We start from the raw sequence: 21,273 nt of genomic DNA, 5'->3' as shown, positions 1-21,273 counted from the left end.
TTCTAGAGGTCACGACCATAAATAAAATCAATTTGCACTTCCCAGTTTATTCAGCTTTTCTGTTAGTGCATCTAATTATAAACGGGTAGTAAACTCGATCTTATTGCATTTTTGATAATACCGATAACTGCAATTGTGTGGGTTTTTACACTATTATGGTGAAATGTGTTCCCCTTCACTGAAATCTTCAACCATATAAAAAACAAATTTTCAAAAACTTTTCCTCGTTCCTATTTACGTATTACAATAACGAAGGGAAAGCTTCCAATGAAAAGTGCAAGTGGTGGTAGTGCCAGGAAACAAAACAAAATCAATTTTAAAATGAAGATGAAAATGATTAGTATAAAGCATGACAAAGTTTGTTATCTATTGCAAGGATATTAGGTCTCGCGGCTTCAACAGTGAATACTATTTTAAAGGACAGTGTGCGTATAAAAGAACATGTCAAAGGATCAATGCACTTAAGATCATGATCACAAATCAGCGTTCAGGTGCTATATCGAAGATGGAACAGCTGTTAATAATATGGATGGAAAATCAGATTCAGAAGCAAATGTCCCTGAGTCTAATGACCATTCAAGCAAAAGCAACAAGTATTTATAAAGATATTAAGGATAAGTACGGCGAACCCCAACCCAAGTTTGTGGCAAGCAACGGGTGGTTTAATAGGTTCAAGCATCGCGCTGGTTTCCACAACGTTAAAGTATGCAGTGAAGTTGCCAGTGCCGATTCTGCAGCTGCAGAGAAATTTTGTGATGTGTTGGAAAGAATTATTGATGAAGGCAGCTATTCAACCAGCAAATTTTTAACGTTCACGAGACTGCTCTTGTATTGAAAAAAATGCCGGATCGAACATACATTGCCAAAGAAGAAATTATAATGCCAGGTTTGAAGGCGTCAAAAGATAGGGCCACACTCTTGCTTGGGGCTAATGCAGCGGGAGATTACAGATTAAAACCACTGCTTGTGTACCATTCTGGAAATCCTCGTGCATTTAAGGGCATCAAAGCCACCTTACCTGTGCATTTCCGATCGAACCAGAGAGAGCATGGATAACAATATCTCTGAGGATTGGTTTAAATGCTGCTTCGTTCCCAAGGTTGAAAAATATTGTAAAGACAACGGCATTCCTTTCAAGATTTTGCTTCTATTAGATAATGCTCCTGGACATCCTATGCATCTAGATGATTTCAATTTGAATGTGAGAGTCATATTTCTACCGCCAAACACAACTTCACTCATCCAACCTATAGATCAGAGTATTATTTCAAATTTAAAAGCATACTATTTACACACAACATTTTCTCAGGTATTGTCTGCAGTAGATGATAATAAGACCTAGGCAGAAATTACTAAAAGTTGTTTAAATGGCACATGGAAGAAAATATGCCCACGGCACGTAAAAGGCTCCGAAGGATTTGAAAAAGCCAAATCATATGAAGAGATTACAGATAAGGTTGTAAATATTGCAGGGCTACTTCAGTTGGCAGTTGATGCCAAAGACGTGGAGGAGTTAATAGAGGAAGAAGAGAAAGAATTATCTAACAAAGAACTTATTGACTTGCAGGCAGCGATAGTGAAAGAAGAAAATGCTGACGAAGCTCAAGATGAACCAAATGAGGAGCCGGGACACTTCATCATCAGAGAGATGGGAATGGCATTTCGTGAAATTGCATTGGCAATGGCAAGGTTTGAGAAGATGGATCCTGACATCAAACGATTCTTAAAAGTTAACAGAGGGGTGAATGATATGCTTGCTTGCTACAAAGAAATCTACAATGAAACGAAAAAAGCCACCATCCAGTCATCCATTAGTATGTTCTTTCATAAGGTTGAGTGGCTGACCCCTTCTAAATCTCCACAGCCCTCAACTTCCACAGCAGTGTACTTATCAGCTGACGTTGTCAATTCTGGCAACAAGGCTCGAGAAGTAAAACTTACTGATGTTATGCCTGTCTCCTCTTTTTTTGTAATTTTATAATTTTGATTAGAATTTCTGGCTGCATTTGTTCCTATTCAAGCAGAAAACTAAATTGTGCTAACAATTTAGTTTTCTGCATTTCAGTTATATCTGTTTTTCTTTTCCAGGTTTATTGAGCAGATTAGGGGAGGGACAGAAAATAACCATTCAGTAAAATTACATAAGCAAAACTAAACTATCATTAATTGTAACAGTCTCTAATCCACAAGCTATTCATTGAGTATGCACACTGTCAGCCAAACACAACATGCATTACATTTTTAATAGTACCACAGGATACTGACAGGCAAAGTTGAATGGCATATGTAGAAATGCTCACAGCTGTCACTCTAACTTGTAATAGAGATGGACACAAATGAGAATGTAGTACTTGCTATTCGATTTATGGTATGTGCAGCCACTGAATGGCTTTCACAGTCTATGCCTAGTAGAAAATGCCCACTGTTTCTGCTCACTATACATAGAGTACAGATCTCTTTTTTTTTTGATAATCTAAACTGCCCTTGAATATATGTCCCACGATTTCACCAGTCAGTTTTTCATTTATAAAGACATATCATTTGAAATGTCATGACAAGGAACTGAATTTATCATATTAATCAGAATTAAAATCTCATTTTAATGGTGAAATTAAATAACTGAATAATCACTTTTATTTCAAAGTTGGACATTTCTGAAAGATTCAGAAATGCTGTCCTAGACTTGGATTTGCCATGAATTTGGCCCTGTATGCTGTACCAGCTATTTGCTACACTATTGTGGTATTATAAGCACAGTGTAGCAACAAATAGCTGGTACAGCATACAGGGCCAAATTCATGCCAAATCCAAGTCTAGGGCAGCATTTCTGAATCTTTTCTTAACACAACCCACCTGAGATGCTTAAAAAAAAAAAAATCTGCAACCCATCATTTTACAAATTACTAGAATTCTCCATAACTAAATATATATACTTATATATTATTACATATTATATTTTAGTTTATTTTTAATGCAATCTTTGTGCTTTATCAAAAATTTCACGACCCACCCAGTATTTGAAGACTTTTCTGTGGCCCACCAGCCACTGGGTGATGACTGATAGATTGAGAAATACTGCGCCCAGGGCACATAATCTGGCAGAGTCCATGACAACTCCCAGTTCGGGCACTATTGTATGATCACATTATTTTTGAAATTAGGCATGTGTAAGCTGTTGCTTAAGGCCACAGTATATGCTGTGGTCATGATACCATTTTTAAAAAAAAGAGCCTCAAATTAGTGTTCCAAGCATCATTATTCGAAAAAATTTTTTTATCTCTTTTTCTTTCACGCTGTAGGGAACGATATACAGACGTGTTGTAGCTGTTACTGTTAATGAAACCTTTAAGAATTCCTAGTCTCTGATGAGATTTGAAACCAGACCTCTACAGGTGACAAAACCACTATGCTGTCACAGAGGATAGATGATCTGTGTAGGGGTCCATATACATATGTTTTGTCTGGGACTCACAAAAGGGCATTTTGTACATATTTGTAATGCAGTTAGCAAGCAATATGGTAACAAACAGTTCTTCAAGGCTTGAAGACAATGTAGCAACATGTGAAATGTAGCTAGAAACTAACATGGCAGCAGGTAGTTATAAAGCAGGACGTAAGGGAAAGGGCAACTGCTTGTTACTTCTACTTGGTTTTCAGACTCATTACTCTACAGTGCAATTTCAAACTGAAACATATGGCCTTATATATCTATATTGATCAAATCTTATGTAAGCAGCATTTAGTAAAGCAGCTACATTAATAAATCAGTTAGTCACATATACAGAAAATGTTCCATTTATCAATATACATAAAATACAGACCTTGCATCTATATATTTTATACTCCAGTCTTATTTCACTGTAATTACTAGTCTCATCCATGGATGGACTGGTCATATGAACTAAAACTTTGTTTTTAGATGAAAAAAAATTGTAAAAATACTAAAACAGGAATGCTATTAAATAAGGTCAGTTAGAAATATTCTAAACATAACTACTGATGCTAGGTTACTCCCGGTCTAGTCACCAAAATATTCAAATAAGCTGCTGTACCTTGGCTAACTCAGAGGTTCTCAAAGTGTGGGGTAAGCCCCCTACCCCACACATTAAATCCTCTGCTTGCTTGCCATAGTTTAATTATCCAATACTACCATCAAATTCAAACTTGGACAACATTGGTGTTTCTAGGAACTATATGTCAAATCTGTTTACTTGCATTTATTCTGGAAGGTGGGGGATGTGAAATTTATGAAATATCACTCAATAGTGATATGAGTAATCACTAATTTCATGTATTAATTTTATTGACTTCCCTGAAGATTACCGATGGCATTCACTTTCTCAGAACTTACTAATCTCAAGTATAATAACATTCTCTCTCACCTGTCATGTACAACTTATAGATTGTGCACTTCACATATGTAATATTAATTTCAAATTAACCTCAACTTTTAATATATTAAGTAAAATTAATATAAAAAAGAAAAATAAACTCTGATTTTACAAAAGAAAAAATTAGCAAATTCACTATTATACAAGATAATGATAAAAAAGTTCCAAAAATGAATTTATTAAAAGTGTCTGGTGTCAAATAAGAAAATTTTTATTTTATTTTGTAACTTAGAATGTCTAGAATTTTTTTTAACAATAGGTGACATTTTGATTGCACATGTAGAAAGTTTATTTTTATACATTGTTAACAGTAAATAATTGCATATTGACATTTTTCTGAATATGAAATTCTGTAAAATTTTACTTTGTGTTAGCATTATAGCATATGATGCAAAAATGTAAGCTTATACGGCATCAGCCAAAAAAAAAAAAAAAAATTACACCTCCCATTTCACCTATTTATTCCCTCCAACAGTTTGTCTAGTTCTTCCTTGAATTTATTTAAACCATCAACTTCCACAACAGATGGAAGTTTGTTCCAGCAATCAACCACCCACTGGCAAGAGGAAGAATCCCATCAGCATTGAGCTTGCTCAATCCATTCAAAACCTTAAACACTTCAATCAGATTACCTCGCAGGTGCCTAGTCTCCAGAAGCTGCAATTTACAGAACTAAAGTCTTTCTTGGTAAGAGCACCCCTTGGTTCCCCCTCACCAATCTTGTTACCCTTCTCTATACTCGTTCCAGCAGCTCCACATCCTTCATAAAATGTGGCCTCCAGATCTGTATGCAATACTCAAGATGTGACCACCATTGCCTTATACAGTGGGATAATCACCTCCTTATCCCTGCTAGCAAAATTCCTGTATATCATTGACAAAACCCCATGAGCTGTACTGGCAGTCTGTCTACATTGATCAGAGAACTTCATATCTGCTGCACAATTATCCCTAGGTCTTTTTCATTTACTATCCTGAGTGTAATACCACACAGTTGGTATGTTACTCTGGGGTTACTCTTACCCATATGCAGTATGTACTTTGCATTTATCAATGTTAAACTTCAATTGCCATTTCTCTGCCCATCTGCCTAACTTTTCTAGACCCTGTTGTAGTAGCATACTGTTATTAACCACCCTGCCAACTTTTGTATCATCTGCAAACTTGGACATTAAGCCTGATATGCCTCCATCAGTATCATTGATAAATATAGAAAACAACAAGGAAGAAATCTGCTTTAGAAACTGTACAAATGATTGCTGAAGCATACAGTGAAAAAGGTTTATCAAAAGGTAATGTATTTGAATGGCACAAGTTCTTCAAAGATCAGCATAATATTGAGAATAACAGCATGAGTCCATGCATGTAAATAAATTATGAAACTTGTCTCTTGCATTAGAAACATTATTCAAGTCAATCATCAAATAAGAACTGAAAGTATAGCTTCTCAAGTTGGAAAACCATATAGCAAGCAGTATCAATGCTGTTACATCTGATATTTCAAACATGAAAAAATTATGCAACTTCTTTGTTACCAAGTTTTTAGCAGCAGATCAGAGGAGAGAAATATATGCTCAACTTTTAAAAGAACAATTGAAATTTGTATCATGAACCAGCATTTTCCAAAACAGTGAGAAGATATAAAGTGTGATGTTGTGTTTAAGACCACACACAGCTTTTAAAATGCAAACATGAAATTTATGGAACCCTCTAAATGGAGTATCCCATGTTTTCCAAAAGAAAATTTGCATATATAGGTCTAAAAATAAAGTTATGCCACAATTATGTTTAAAATTTTTGTAATGTAATTTTTATTTTGTTAGTTTTATAATTATAATTTTGTTTTTTAATTTTATTATAAATTTCTTAATAAAAATAAAATTATTTTTATATTTCCATAAAAGCATACTTCAGTAAGAATTTATATCAAATCATGACTGTGACTGTATATTTAGATATTATTAAATACCTGAGGGTACAAACAGAAGAAAGAAATCTAATCTGTATGCAAGGAAAAATTTGAAATTATTCCATGAAAAATGTTCATATTCATTATGTAATAATAATTTCGGAATGCATTTCCAAACATTATAAGTGCCTTACAACATCTTCCTCATTCCAATAACCTAAGTGGTTTTTATGTTTCTATGATATACTATATGATTTTTATTTATTTTTTTTCTCAAACTTATAATTTGACAATGATTATTTTTCAGTGAGACATAATTATAGCAGCTACTGCAATGCAGTCTTGGAACTTTAGAAAAAAGAAATTTGAAGAAGCCTTTTTTATTATTATTTTTTTTTTAGAAATTACATAACTGATTGTGTAAATGGGCAAGATATAATTATCATTTCAAATATCATTTCAATAAATAAAAATTCAGTCCTGGAACTTTTTGATCCTACCATGTTTTACGGTTCAAATTTCTGACTACTGCACAGCTAATACTTCCGAATTTCTCAAGAATTATGCATAATATAATTTTTCATTGAGCATAAATAAATATATTGCAAAAAGAATTTGCAATTGAAAGTAAGTGACACGCAAATACGTTATGTTTTTGTATTATATTTGTTAAGCATATATAATAATGTGTACGTTTAAATCTATATAATTTTACATTTTGTTTTTGTTGTCAGATAACAGCAACTTGAAATGATAATTAACAAATGGATATAAATGGATCGGAGTTCAAATGATGCTTCGAATCAACGTAGCCTCAAAATTGTAATGGCACTGTAATAGTTCTTATATTTATGAGAACTACAAACTTTCCACTGTTAGCTTTTTACTATTAAAATCTTTCTCAGCATCGTCATTTTAGAAGTTTACTTTCAGCTATTCCGTATCACCAACATAGTGGCGAGCATTCAGCGAGATCTCAAGACCATCATCCTAATGATAAACAGAGTGCATTTCCAGACAAATAGAAGCATTAAACTGGCTAGCTACTATCTTCTCTTATGAATATTGGTTTGTTTTTGTCATTCACAGAAAAACAAAATTATTAACTTACCTTCTATGCATACCACATGCTCTCGTATTTGCTGAGCAAGAAGAGGATCGGGAATTACTTCTAACAAATCATAAATGGCATATATGCTGGGATGTACGCTTTCAAAACGTTGGATTTCTTGACGGATTGCGAGTGAATTACTATAAAACGGTGGTTGCATGTGTGTCCGTGTAGTCATTTTAAATGGCATTCATCTGTCACCTACAAATAGGTGAAGCCATGATTTAAAAAAAATAAACCACAAAAAAATGTATGCAATATCGTTGATATCAGTAAACAAAATAAAACCGGCACCGAGGTCAATCACTTCACCTCGACTACAGGACAGCGTGAAGACACGTTCAGACGGAAGCACGGTAGCTACATTTTATCCAAACGCATGCGTACTAACGAAAGGTTACACATCTTTTAATGACTATAAGAAGACAGTGAACTATGAATGGAGGAAGTGTTACAGTTTACGAATCAGAGATGACAACATTTAAAATCAACTTGCCGCAAAAGTACACATTAAAAAGTCATTTTTAAGGTTAAATGCAGCTACGCTGCCACGCAGTAAGTTAAGTAAAATTTGATAAGCATGACATATTAATTAAAGAACTATTATTAGTGTTCATATCAAGTTCTGCAACTGTTGTTTCCTTAAATAATTATGATCCATTGTATTATCAAAAATATGAACACATTCACGCTCAGTAACAATACAATACCCAGTGGGAGGTGTTACAAAAAAAAAATATAGCAATAAAAGTTCCGAAATTACATTGTTGACAAAATATATATACATATTTAAATTATTCATTAGTTGATATACGTCCCCCAGTGGCGGATCCAGAAAAAAAATGACAGTAGGGCACCATTTTGTGCCTTGTTTGTGCCCAAACAAGGCACAATGTTAATTAAACAAAATCCTATGTTAACAATGCAAAAAAAGTAGCTAAAGGGAATTTAAACGATTGGTGTATATTCTCCGAAAAACGACAGGAAGGTACGTTCCCTGGTGTCCCTACCCTGAATCCGCCACTGTACTTCCCCTTAATGGATAAAAGGTGTAAGTATTCCGTTATTCGTTGCAGTGGCAAGCCCAGAAATTCTGTTTAGAGGAAGAAGGGATGCTCATACTTTCCACATGAACAGTAAAATTGAACAATTAAAAAAATGTTCCTGGGAGCTTTAGCACCCCGTCAGCCCTCCCATGGTTTACTGTGTAATATAACTTCAGTACAAGCAGTGTATTAAGGATATGTACAGGGAAATTCATAATTCTCCGGCAAAATTCTGGGAACACATAAAGCAATCAATAATGAAAAGCACACTTATGAACCAGTGACGAAACCACAAATTTTGTCAGCCAGCGAGATTCTCGAAATCTATCCTCTGCTCTTTAGCAGCTATATCGAACCAACCGCAGACCTCACCCTCCAACTGTTTGGCCACCCGCAATGTCCGATTTGACTGCATGATAGTTTGCCTTTGTAATATGAACATGAGTCCGAAACCGAACTGAAATTTGCAAATCTATAAATATCAGTTATTACTGTGCTTGTTTTCACTTGTTCACATAGGACAAGCGCATATTATAATAGTAATGTCACAAACTTTGTTCCGGATTACAACGTTGATAATGAATGCCATCAAAACAGCTAGTAATGTGTTCGATTTATCGAATTTCGGGTATAGTAACATATATGCTACTGCACTTCAGTCATAATGAAAAACAATTCACAAATTATCAAACGGGCCTTTACCAACGCGAACTCTTAAATACTAGGATTTACAATATCACAACGGTCCGAAATAAAGTGAAATGTGCAGATATTTATTATTATTGTTATTATTATTATTATTACTGCTCTTATATTTCTCCCTGATTGGCGGTTCCCCCTCGTGACGGATATTGCTGCCAAGTACACAGGGTGGTTCTTGTTATGTCAGGGGTTACTGTTGGTCGAGGAACTCTGACTATCTTACATGTGTTCACGATTGCGTGTTTCTGGAGTTCCTTGTAGGTGTTCGCTGGGAGGCCTAATGCTGTTAGGCTGTTATGTAGGGTCTTTGGCACCATACCTGTGGTTGACACGATAATCGGGATGGTCGTTACTTGTTCCATATGTCACATCTCTTTGATCTCCTGTCTTAGGTTCGTGTACTTCCTGATTTTTTTTCCCATAGGTTTTCTGCAGGTTGCCAGTGTTGGGTACCGCTATGTCAATCAGATAGGTAGCCTTTTCCTTCTTGTCCACAAGGGTTATGTCCGGTCTGTTGTGCGGGATTGTCTTATTCGTTATTATGGCGCGGTCCCAGTACAGCTTGTAGGTTGGGGCCTCTAGTACTGCCTGGGGTACGTACTTGTAGTACGGTACACTTTCTTGGACCAACTGGTATTATTTTGCTAACTTCTGATGTATTATCCTGGCTACCTGGTTGTGTCTATGAGTGCACTCAGTCTGGGTGAGTGCACTCATAGACACAACGATCAGAAACGATCCACCACATCACCCCGCGGTGATGTGGTGGATCGTTTCTGAGGCCAGGTGGCATCGTCGACATGTGTCATCAAACACTCAGGCCTCCTTGGCGATGTATTTTCTATAGTTCCTGGTGTTTATTACCTGGTCTTGTATGGCGAGCAGGAATCCTTCTGTCTCGGGAAAGAGCGTCCCGCTCGTGAGCCATGCATTGGAAGCAATTTTATCTATGTGATCTTGATGGAGATCATTGCAGTGTCTGCCATGGAGTGTCTTCTCTGCCCATCTTTCTAGCTTCGTTTGTACCTCCTGGTTGGGCGGGGACTCCTCGCTTAGGTTGAGTGGGGTATACTGCTTGTCTATGTTCCTTATGGCCTGGTGGAGTGCTGCTGTGTGTTTCTGGAAGTAATCCTTCAGGTTAACTATCGCTGCCTTCTGTTGCTCAATGAGGTCTATCAGGCCCCTTCCTCCTTCCTCCCGAGCAATTGTCGGTCTCTCCACTGCAGATTTTGGGTGGTGTTGAGGGCTTATGGTCATGATGGTCTTTGTTTTTCTCATGATATCCTCCAGCTCAGCGTTAGTCCAATCTATGACCCCGAAGGAGTGTGTTAGCACTGGGACTGCATAGGTATTTATGGCTTTATCTGTGGTCCCTCCGTTCAGCTTTGCTTTCAGCAGGCTTCTGAATCTCTGACGATATTTTAGCAGTACCATTAGCATTTGGCATTAGTAGAGGCATATGATGCAAGAAAGCAAGCTTATGCAGCATCAGCCAAAAAAAAAAAAAAAAAAAAAAAAAATCACTCCCTTTTCACACCTCCTTTGGTTCGAAAAAACCTGTCCAGCTGAGCTTAACTTTATTTACCCTATCAACTTCCACAAGAAGGAATGGAAGTCTGTTCCACCAACCAACTACCCGCTTGTCTAGATGACTCTGCAGTGTTTCTTTAACCAGTGCCTCCATTAATTTTCCTGGAATAGAATTAAACTAACAGGTGGTCTATAATTACTTGTGTCAACCTTTGATCCTCTTTTGTGAATTGGGGTCACATTTGCACATCTCCAGTCCATGGGTACCTCCCCTGAGTCCAAAGAAGCTCTCATAATTATGACTAAGGGTTTGCTTACTTCCTTTGTTGCCTCTTTTAATAAAACTGGATAGATCCCATCCACTCCGGGTGCCTTTTTTATGTTTATCTTCAACAATTTCTCCTCCACTTTCCTCAGTTATTACAAAATCATTTAGCTCACTGCCAGAGTTTACTTCACCTCTGGCATTCCCCTTCCTGAATAAATCATGTGTGAATGTAGATGCAAAATACTCGTTTAGTTTGTTAGCCACCTGAGCAGGATCATCAACAGTTGAACCATCAATATCCAGTGGACCAATCTAACTCATCCCTTTCCTGCTGGAGTTTACATAGGTAAAGAACTCTTTTCTGTTTTTCTTTGCATCCTTTGCCAAGGATTTCTCATAATCTGCCTTTGCCTGCCTAATCTCCTTTGTGACTTGGTTACAGACCAGCTTATATAGTCTATCATAGGCTTCCATGTCACCCATTAATTTATATGTATCCCATGCATTTTTCTTCTCTGCCATATGTCTCATTAGTTCAACTGACATCCAGTTAGGCCTAAATCTTGAACAATATTTCTTAGTTGGTATGTAAAGCCTAGTAGCTTTCCAGATAAATTCTTTGAATGGTTCCCATTTTGAATTTTCAGTTGGTAATCATCATCAGGTGGTCCCACCGTATAGAATTTAAATTCTGTCTCAGACCATCGTAGTCGCCTTTACGAAAGCAAAAACCCTTCCCTTTACCCCTGATGGTAGTTACCTCTTTGAGTAAACCCCATTTCACCACACTGTGATCACTGCCACCTAGTCGATCCTTTATCTGCAGATTCTTAATGCATGAAGAATCACTACTGATAATCATATCAAGAGTATTACTCCCTCTAGTTGCCTCCCGAACATGCTGATGTAGGAAACAGTCATCGAATAAATGCACAAAAGCATTGCTAATGTGTGAGTGACCAACCCACAATTTCCAGTCAATATTTGGAAATTAAAATCCCCCATCATAAGACTCTCTGATTTACTGGCCCACTCTATTTCCCTATACAGTTTCTTATTATACTCAGCAGTCATTAGGCCTATAGCACCCGCCTTCTCTCAATTTTGATCTCCCAATGCTTATGTCACACCAAACTGACACTGGTATTATAGCGCATTATAGCCTTAGTTGCTAACACGCCAATAAAATCAAACCAACCAACCAAACTGACTCGACACTACACTGTTCAGCGATGTCGACTGGCTTCACTTCCTTGGATTTTATTTGTTTCTTAACTAATAGCATAACCCCTCCTCCGTTCCTATCCTGTCTATCCTTTCTGTACACATTGTACTCCCCAAATTCTAGTTCTGTATTCGTTATATCTGTGTGACACCACGTCTCTGAAATCCCAACAATATCAGCCTTTGATGTTTTGAGCAATCCCTCAAATTCATCAAATTTATTTACCAAACTCCTAGCATTGGTGTACACGCAAGTATAGATGCACATGTTCCTATTCTTAGCTACCCTAGCACAACCCATGTGTTTACTTGTACCGCAATGACTCCCAGCAGTCTCTGAAACACCCTGCATCTTGTTTTTCGGTAAGGTAGGCCTGAATTTCCTTGTGCTGTAACTGCTGAGCATGCATCATCGCCAAGTATTTGTAGGCCCCTCCCTCTGCCATGGCTTCGATCTCTTTACCACTCTGCAGCTCGTAGTTTAGGTTGACCAATATTCCCTGATGCAATCCGTGGGTCTTCCATTTGTCTAGACCAAATTTCATCCTAATATCATTGCTGAATTCTTCGGTGATCTGGAGTAGTTGTCGAATGTGCTTCTTGGTGTCAAGAAGCACATTCGACTTGATGTCAACCATGTACATCAGGTGGTGCGGGGTGTACAGGTCATTTCTTCCTTCTTTGAGGTTATATTCGTACTTGCTACTGTTGAGCATGCCAAATAGAGGGTTAAGTGCTAGACAGAACCACAACGGGCTAAGGGCATCTCCCTGAAAGATTTCTGTCCTGACGGGGATTGGCCTGGTTGTGATATTTTCGACCTTAATAGTGGTACTGCACTTCGCCATCGTTTCTCCTAGGAAGTTTGTCACTATCGGATTGACTTTGTAGATGTTCAGCGCCTCTATTAGTCAGCAATGAGGTTATTATTATTATTATTATTAGCCATATGGTGCAGAAGCCTGAGGCCTTTGCTGCAGCAGCCAAAAAAAAATTTCTGTGTTATCCTGAGAGAGAGAGAGAGAGAGAGAGAGAGAGAGAGAGAGAGAGAGAGAGAGAGAGAGAGAGAGAGAGAGAGAGAAGCAGAAGGGAATCACCAAGAAAGATAAGAATGATGATATCCAGCTCAGTACCCTGGGTGTGCCAATCCCATAATCACCAGATGTGAGCCCCTGGGGTTAATATACAGTACTTCGGTCAGATAAAAGGAAACAATAAAGGTTTTTAACAATTGGCTTTGGTAAAAGGCTGAAATTTTTGTTTTTTTTCTAACTTTTACTGTCTGATATGGTAAATCTTATAATATACCAGTTCTCTTTGATAAAGTCCCAAAACATCAACACATTTCCCTTTAGTAACCACTTTTACCGATCTGATGCGATAAATTCTAACAGGGGAGGTCTCAGAAAACAGTTAAGGACCTCTAGTTCCGCTTCACGATCAAAATAATGTAGATTTTTTTTACTGTATGCCACACGATTTTTAAAAATTAACAAGTACTCGGAACACTGCTTTAGTTCCCCCTTTAGAAAATCTTAGAACTATCTCAGAATCATATTTAAGAGTTCGCATTGGCAAAAGCTAGTTTGATAATCGAATTCGTGAATTCTTTTCTATTATCTAACCAAGGAACTGTATATTAAGCTCTCTGAATATAGCGATTATTTTACCCTGCCAATTTTGTGGGACTGCAGATATCGTCCTCGCGGAGTAGCACAGTGATTATAATTACCATACTCCTCCCCACACCATGTGGAAAAGGTCTGCGTCCGAATCACCTCAATGACAAGAGGAACTTTTATGTACCTTTTTCATACCGAGGCTGAGTCAGTCGATTTCAGGCGAAGATAGCTAATTTGTTTTCGTTCCGAAAAACAGGCAAGCCTGCAGAGAACGCACACAACTTACTGACATAATACAACTGGGTGGTTGGGTTTGCTCTCTTAAGTAATCCTAATAAGAAATACTTCTTTATTTATGACAAATATATCCTTCAATGACCGTGTTTAAAAATAGAAAAGTGAAGGAACCTAAAAATCATTGTTTCCCTTTAAGCACTATCAAATTATCACTTTTCCGAATTTTAAATGAGGGCATAGGGAGGATACATTCCCTATTCTCGAAAAGGGAAGCAATAATAATTTCCTGCTTCATTCACTTTTCCGATTTTTAACCAAGAATATAAGGGTTAATATCTGACGTCCCCGCAAAGTTGCCTGTTTTACTCTGTGTATAAGAGATGCACAAGTGTAAAATAGATAAATTAATGCACCATTACGTGGAACGTATTTCAGACATTTTATCAAGATGAACTGGTAAATCATAAGATATACCGGATTTATGGATTTAGAATAACGAACATATAATTTTTTTCTTTCTACGAATATGCAGTTACTCTGATTCCGAAGTTACATGTTTATTAACCAGTTCCATTAACCATACCCAATTTCCACAACACCAAATGGAAATTAAATTTTAGAATGAAAATTTTGTCAGAAAAAAATATTTTACTAAAGATATTTGAAATGCAAAATAATAAGTGCCTATTAAACAAAATGTCAGAGCAAAACAAAGCTTTATTGATTTTTTGGTCTGAACTTTCACTTTCTCCGAAGAGTGTGTCATTTCACGAAACACTTTAAACCTGTTTCGTGTTTCGGTAACTTCTCTGAATTTTTACATCTATTCACACACATGGGGAATGATTGGTGTCTCCATCCAATTTATTCCACTCATCGCCGCACGTGAATACTTTACAGGGTTGGTTAGCTGAGATGTAAAGTGGCTGATAACCCCAGGGGCTCGCATCTCGTGATTATGGGCTTGGCACATCTAGGGTCCTGAACTGGATATCTCTCTCTCTCTCTCTCTCTCTCTCTCTCTCTCTCTCTCTCTCTCTCTCTCTCTCTCTCTCTCTCTCAGGGAAACTCGGGAATTTTTTTTTGGCTGGTGCGGCATAAGCCTCAGTCTTCCTTGCACCATGTAGCTAATATTAATAAGAATAATAATAATATTGGCTAAGACCTACTGAAATTATATCTAGTTCCGTATTTAATGAAGAAACCATCCTTTCGGTTGCCTCTTAAAAAAAAATCATATTACGGTTATCCAAGAACACTCTCATCCACCTAAGTATATACTGGTATACTTAGGTGTATAAACTTAAGGACCAGTCAGGTTTTCACCTGTAGCTTCTCATAGGAGTGGCCTGAATTCGGGAAAAGCATACCAAAGGAACCTCGTGAGGTACAGAAATGATGAAGAATAGAACACCGACACAACAACGGAAACAAAACAGTACAGAGAGACTTTATTCAAAAATGACAACATAGCACTGGCTGTCATGATACAGATGCATCACTGCCAAAGATGGAACAAAGGAAAGAGGTGGTCCTCAGTAGGAAATACGGCCACCCTTAATGTTGATGCAGGCTTTGCGCTGCCTGTCCATACTTAGAACAATGTTTTTTAATAAGTTCTTGCGGTAACATCGTCCATTCCTCTGTCAGCTCCATCTTCAGCTGGTGATCATTTTCTGGTGAGTCTGGACGTGCCACTCGGCGTCTTCCCAGAGCGTCCCATGTGTGTTAGATGGGATTTAGATCGCTGGAACGGGCAGGCCAATCCATACGAACAATGTCCTTACTTTCCAAAAGCATATCACAGTTGCAATGGGATGGCGTGTGGCATTATCATCCATAAACACGAACTCAGGGCCAATGGCATCTCGGAACAGACGCACATGGGGAAAGATTACCTCAATACAGTAGCGTGCACCGGTTACAGTACCTCCTTCCAGTATCTGGAGTTGTGTACGTCCATCCAAGATAACACCTCCCCCAGACGAGAACACCTCGACCACCATACCATATCGATCCCTTCAATAATGTTTGCAGGGTGCTACCGTGTGCCAACCTCTCGCCAGATTAGCTTACGTCCATAATCACTGCTGAGACTGAATATACTCTCATCAATGAAGAGTACCTTACCCCATTGCGCTGCTGCCCAGTCCTTATGTTCGATGCACCACTGTAAACGTTCTCTCCGATGGGCAGGTGTTAAAGGGACACAGCGTACTGGCCGTCAGGCAAACAGTTCACCTTTGTGGAATCGGCTGGCCACAGTAAACCGCGATATCCTGCGTCCTCTACTCCTCCTGTGCAGCTGGTTTGCAATGGATCCCGCTGTCTGGTCTCTGTCCCTCTTGGCCTGTAGGAGTAAATAGCGGTTATTATTGGGCGTTGTTTTTCGTGGACGACCACCAGTCCTTCGAACAGCTGTACCTGTCGTTCTTAAGGCCGACCACGCACGTAAGATGATGCTATGAGCGATATCGAACTCTGCAGCCACACTCCTCGAACTTCGACCTTTCTCGAGCTTTCCAATTATTCGACCCCGGGTAAAGTCATCCAGATATTGTCTACTCGCCATTTCGTTGTCTGTAGCACTGTATGAAACCAATCGAACTTCTGTAACAATCGTGCTCTCCATTCGATAATTTGCACTTAACTGCTGAACTGCTGCTTTTATTTGTTTATGTGAGCCCTCTCATCACGAATCAAATTTCTGCCTGTGCATCAGCTTTCTACTGAATGGCCACAGTTATGCAAATCGCTACAGGCTGTTTCGTTTGATTTTGTGGTTGTAACATTTAGAAATAGTGTTGGTCCTTAAGTTTTGCACACCAGTGTATTATGTCTATAAATTGCATGCTTCTCTATTCTGGTTGCCTGTTTTTCTAGGGGAAAAACCAGAGTTTCCGGGAAGAAAAACAGAGTCCACTTCTGAGACCGACTAACTTAGCTACAGCATAAAAGTTCCTTGCGTTATTGATAGGATTGGAAAACGGGACTTTCCGCTCTGGTGTTCAGAGGAAGCTAATTGTAATCACCGTGCTATCTGTAAGACCTTTTTTTGGTCTCTGTTACTTGTGATTTTGACGCAATAAAAGATTTAGTGTTGTAAGAAGGCCACCTAGACGTTTTGATCTGGTATACCTTAGGACCATAAGACGAAGAAGAAGAATTTTAGGCAACACCTGACTGCGTTTTATGATATACAAAATAGGATATTCTCTGGCTGAAAGAAGATTTACCCATATCTATTCTATAACCATCCTTTTTCAATTTAAGTTTACGCCCTTTCATGTCTCATTTCCGAGAAAGAGTACGGATGCCATTAGCATTTAGTTTACTCAATTCTTTTACAGCCTAAAATACTTCAAACAGGTCTCATCGCAGCTGCCTGGTTTCCAAGTGCTGCAATGAAGCCTTTTCTGGTTGTTGTTGTTGTTGTTGTGGATTTTGTAGTTTTAGGAGCATCAGCGACTAATGCCATATTACTCCGCGTCTGTAAATTGCATGTGTTCTATGGTTGAAATTTTTAACGAAGTCGGGAAAATCTTGCTGAACTCTCCTTCCGTACACTCAAAAACTGATCGCCACGTGTAGGAACTACAATCTTAATCAGCCTTTACCAGTATGTAAGACTGGAAAGTTCTGTCACTGAACTCTTAATCTTACTCAATGGCTGTTGATGCAAATCCACCTCAGAGTATATCTGCTCTCACATTCTAATAAAATCTTAACAAATCTAATGATTTTGTAATAACTGAGCAAAGTGGAGACGAAATTGTTGAAGTTAAACATACGAAAGGCACCTAGGGTGTGTGGGATCTATCCAGCTATATTAAAGGAGGCGGCAAAGGAAGTAAGCAAGCGCTTAAACATAATTATGAGAGCATTCTTGGACTCAAGGGTAGTCCCCACGGCTGGAGATGTGCAAATGTGCCCCCAATTCACAAATGGGGATCAAAGGGTGACACAAGTAATTACAGACCTGTTATTTTAATTTCTGTTCCAGGGAAAATAATGGAGTCATTGGTTAAACAAGCATTGCAGGATCATCTAGACAAGACTACAGTAATAATTCAGACACAGAATGGGTTTGTTAAGGGACACAAAGGACTGGATGTGAAAAATAATTTTGATATCATATACTTGGATTTCAGGAAAGCTTTTGATACTGTTGCACATGGAAGACTACTGTACAAATTGGAGCAGTACGGCATTAAGGGTAAGTTGCTAAAGTGGATAAAAGGATGGTTGAGTTGGAGAAGACAGAGAGTGGTAATCAATGGACAATGCTCTTCATGGACCAATGTTATTAGTGGAGTCCCGCAGGGTTCGGTGTTGGGCCCATTGTTGTTTTGTATATTTCAAGCTTAATTAATGTCATAGTTTGCAGATGATACAAAGGTTGGCAGGGGTGTTAATAACAGTAATGACAGTATGCTGTTGCAACAGGATCTGGAAAAGTTGGGCAGATGGGCTGAGAAGTGAGAAAAGTTTAACATGTTGGACAGACAACTTATGTGATCGAGACCCACTAATATTCGTAAAAATCGAACAATGCTATATTATTGTGATTTTCTCTTGTAGAGTATCTGAGTCATCATTTTGAATTAAAGTCAATGTCTTGAGAATTAACCAAATCAAAAATAAAAATAGAATGCTAAATATAATAAATGGGATCGTAAGATTATATTTCAAGTCAGGAAATCTCTTACCTGAAATATTTTTCAGGAATAACTGCATCCACGTAAGATGTAATCGGAATAGATGGAAATTGTTTCAAAGACCTGCTTAACAGAAGGGAACACCTTGCAACAAGACAAAGGAATAAAAAAAAGCTTTTACCCTAAATCCATGCATGCATGGATTTTGGGTAAAACATTGATTTAAATTCAAAATGAGGACTCAGATTCTCTACAGAAAATCGCAATACTATAGCCGCTGTCCGATTTTTACGAATATTAGCGGGTCTCGATCACATAAGTTGTCTGTCCAACATGTCTAATAAAGTTTCAAGACAACAGATTCCCATAATGTTTTATACAATGTCAATGTGAAGTTTAACATTGACGAATGTAAAGTACTATGTATGGGCAGCAGTAACCCCAGAGAAATCTGCTAACTAGTAACCTGGAATTTGGTGTTACATTCAGAGTAGTAGAGAATGAAAGAGACCTGAGGGTAATTGTGCAGACAGATATGAAGTTTTCTGACAGTGCAGACAGGCTGCCACAGTAGGTCATGAGGTATTGTCAATGTTATACAGGAACTTTACTAGCAGGGATAAGGAGGTGATTATCTCCTTGTATAAGGCAATGGTCAGGCCACACCTTGAGTGTTGCGTACAGGGCTGGAAGCCTCATTTTAGGAAGAATGTAGAGTTACTAGAACGTGTTCAGAGAAGGGCAACCAGACTTGTGAGGGGAACAAAGGGGCGCTCTTACGAAGAAAGGCTTCAGTTCTGCAAATTGCCGCATCTGGAGCCTAGGCACCTGCGAGGTGATCTTATTGAGGTGTATAAGGCCTTGATGGGTTGAGCACGCTGAATTCTGATGGGATCCTTCCACTTGTTCAGATTACGAACCTAAGGGGGCATAAATTCAAATTGAGGAAAGACAGTTGTAGAATAGATGTGAGAAAATTTGCCTCTAGCTGGCGGCTAGTTAATTGCTTGAACAAACTTCCATCTGTCATTGTGGAAGTTGATAGCTTAAATAAATTCAAGGAAGAAGTGGACAAACTTTTGAAGCGAATGGATGAGTGAAATAGGAAGTTTTTATTATTATTACTTTTTTTTTTTTTTGGCTGATACTGTATTAGTTTGTTTTCTTACATCACATGTCTCTACTAATGCTAATGAATCAAAATTGTGAACTTTTCGGAAATCTTTTTCCACATGCTTGTCCATTCAGCTATTAACACTAGTGGCATTTATATTAATGATATATTTATATGATTTGTAGAGGCCGCTTTGTTAACCGAGAATGATTTAAGTGTGGTGGAATGCTACTTTTTGATATGTAGTATTGCTATATTAGCTGTTAAGTGTGTTTTAGCTTCGGACAGTGCAGATGATTTCTTCGTAGGAATAACTTCTGGTGTCGAAAAACAGCGACATGTATATATTAATTATTACGCGCCAATTTGAAACTCACCCAAGTCATGTGAAGATTATTAATTCAGATGTTAGTCAAAGAATTTAAGTATGGAAATTAAAACTTATTGAATTTAATCGTTATGCATTTTGACATAAGTTCATTATGAACAGCGATACCACGAAATGTTCAGCAACGGAATGTGGAGATGGAAAAACTGGCCATTCCGACTTGTGGTTTTCCTTGCCGGATCACATCATTCGGGTAATTGGAAGTGCTGAGGTAGAAATTTCTCCAGATCGTGCAAGAATAAATATCACCGTAACAAATACTAAACAGACTACCGAAGATGTGTCAAGAAGTGTGAAAAAACGCGTTGATTATATTATTCATACATTATTATCATTCGGTGCTAAGGTGAGATTTTCTTCTCTTAATTGTGAAATACATTGAGATTGAAGTAGAGAATTGACCAATACGGCATAATTCTATTGGTATGCAGTATAGTTGACTTCTCCAATCATTCACCGTATACAAAAAAAAAAAAAAAATTCGAAAGGCAGGTAGCATGCAATTAAAGCCCGTCTCCAGCTGATCGTGTGGAAGCCACAATGTAGGAAAATCGTTACTTGCGTAGCCTGAATTAAGCTTTGATGTGTTACTTGGGGACCCGTTTATTTTGAGACTAATGGCTCCCTCGATTGGGGCCCCTGGTGCAGCACATTCGATGCACCCCCGATTTGCACTCCCCTAAGTATTAAATATAACTCTTCCTTAGTTCTGACATTCATTTTAGTAATAGTAATGAGGCATGTGATGCAAGAAAGCAAGCATGAACTTATGCAGCATCAGCCAAAAAAAAATCACACAACCACTCCCTCTAAAAGTTGTCCAGTTCCTCCTTGAATTTATTTAAGCTATCAACTTCCACAACAACAGATGAAAGTTTGTTCCAGCAATTAATCACACACTGACCCCCATGACCTGCTCTTGCAGCCTGTCTGCATTGCTCAGAAAACTTCATATCTGATTGCACAATTACCCATATGCAGTACTTTGCATTTGTCGATGTTAAACTTCAGTTGCCACTTCTCGGCCCATCTGCCCAAATTTTCTAGATCCTGTTGCAGTAGCACACTGTCAT

At 38.0% G+C, this 21,273-nt stretch overlaps 1 protein-coding gene across 1 annotated transcript in view; it reads left to right on the top strand.

The window, feature by feature from the left end:
• LOC150075191 (interleukin-1 receptor-associated kinase 1-binding protein 1-like) overlaps window positions 1–21,273 on the top strand; it is a 53,305-nt gene that overhangs the window by 13,260 nt on the left and 18,772 nt on the right. The window contains exons 2-3 of the mRNA XM_090388394.1: window positions 19,998–20,152; window positions 20,289–20,546. Of these exons, the coding sequence (XP_090244520.1) occupies window positions 19,998–20,152; window positions 20,289–20,546 (413 nt within the window). The remainder of the gene's footprint in view (window positions 1–19,997; window positions 20,153–20,288; window positions 20,547–21,273) is intronic.

This window comes from Mastigoproctus giganteus, chromosome 14 (assembly GCF_048544385.1).
Source record: "Mastigoproctus giganteus isolate SK-2022 chromosome 14, ASM4854438v1, whole genome shotgun sequence".
NCBI lineage: Eukaryota > Metazoa > Arthropoda > Arachnida > Uropygi > Thelyphonidae > Mastigoproctus > Mastigoproctus giganteus.
Note: the sequence above shows the minus strand (reverse complement) of the source record. Positions and strands in the feature narration are given on the sequence as shown.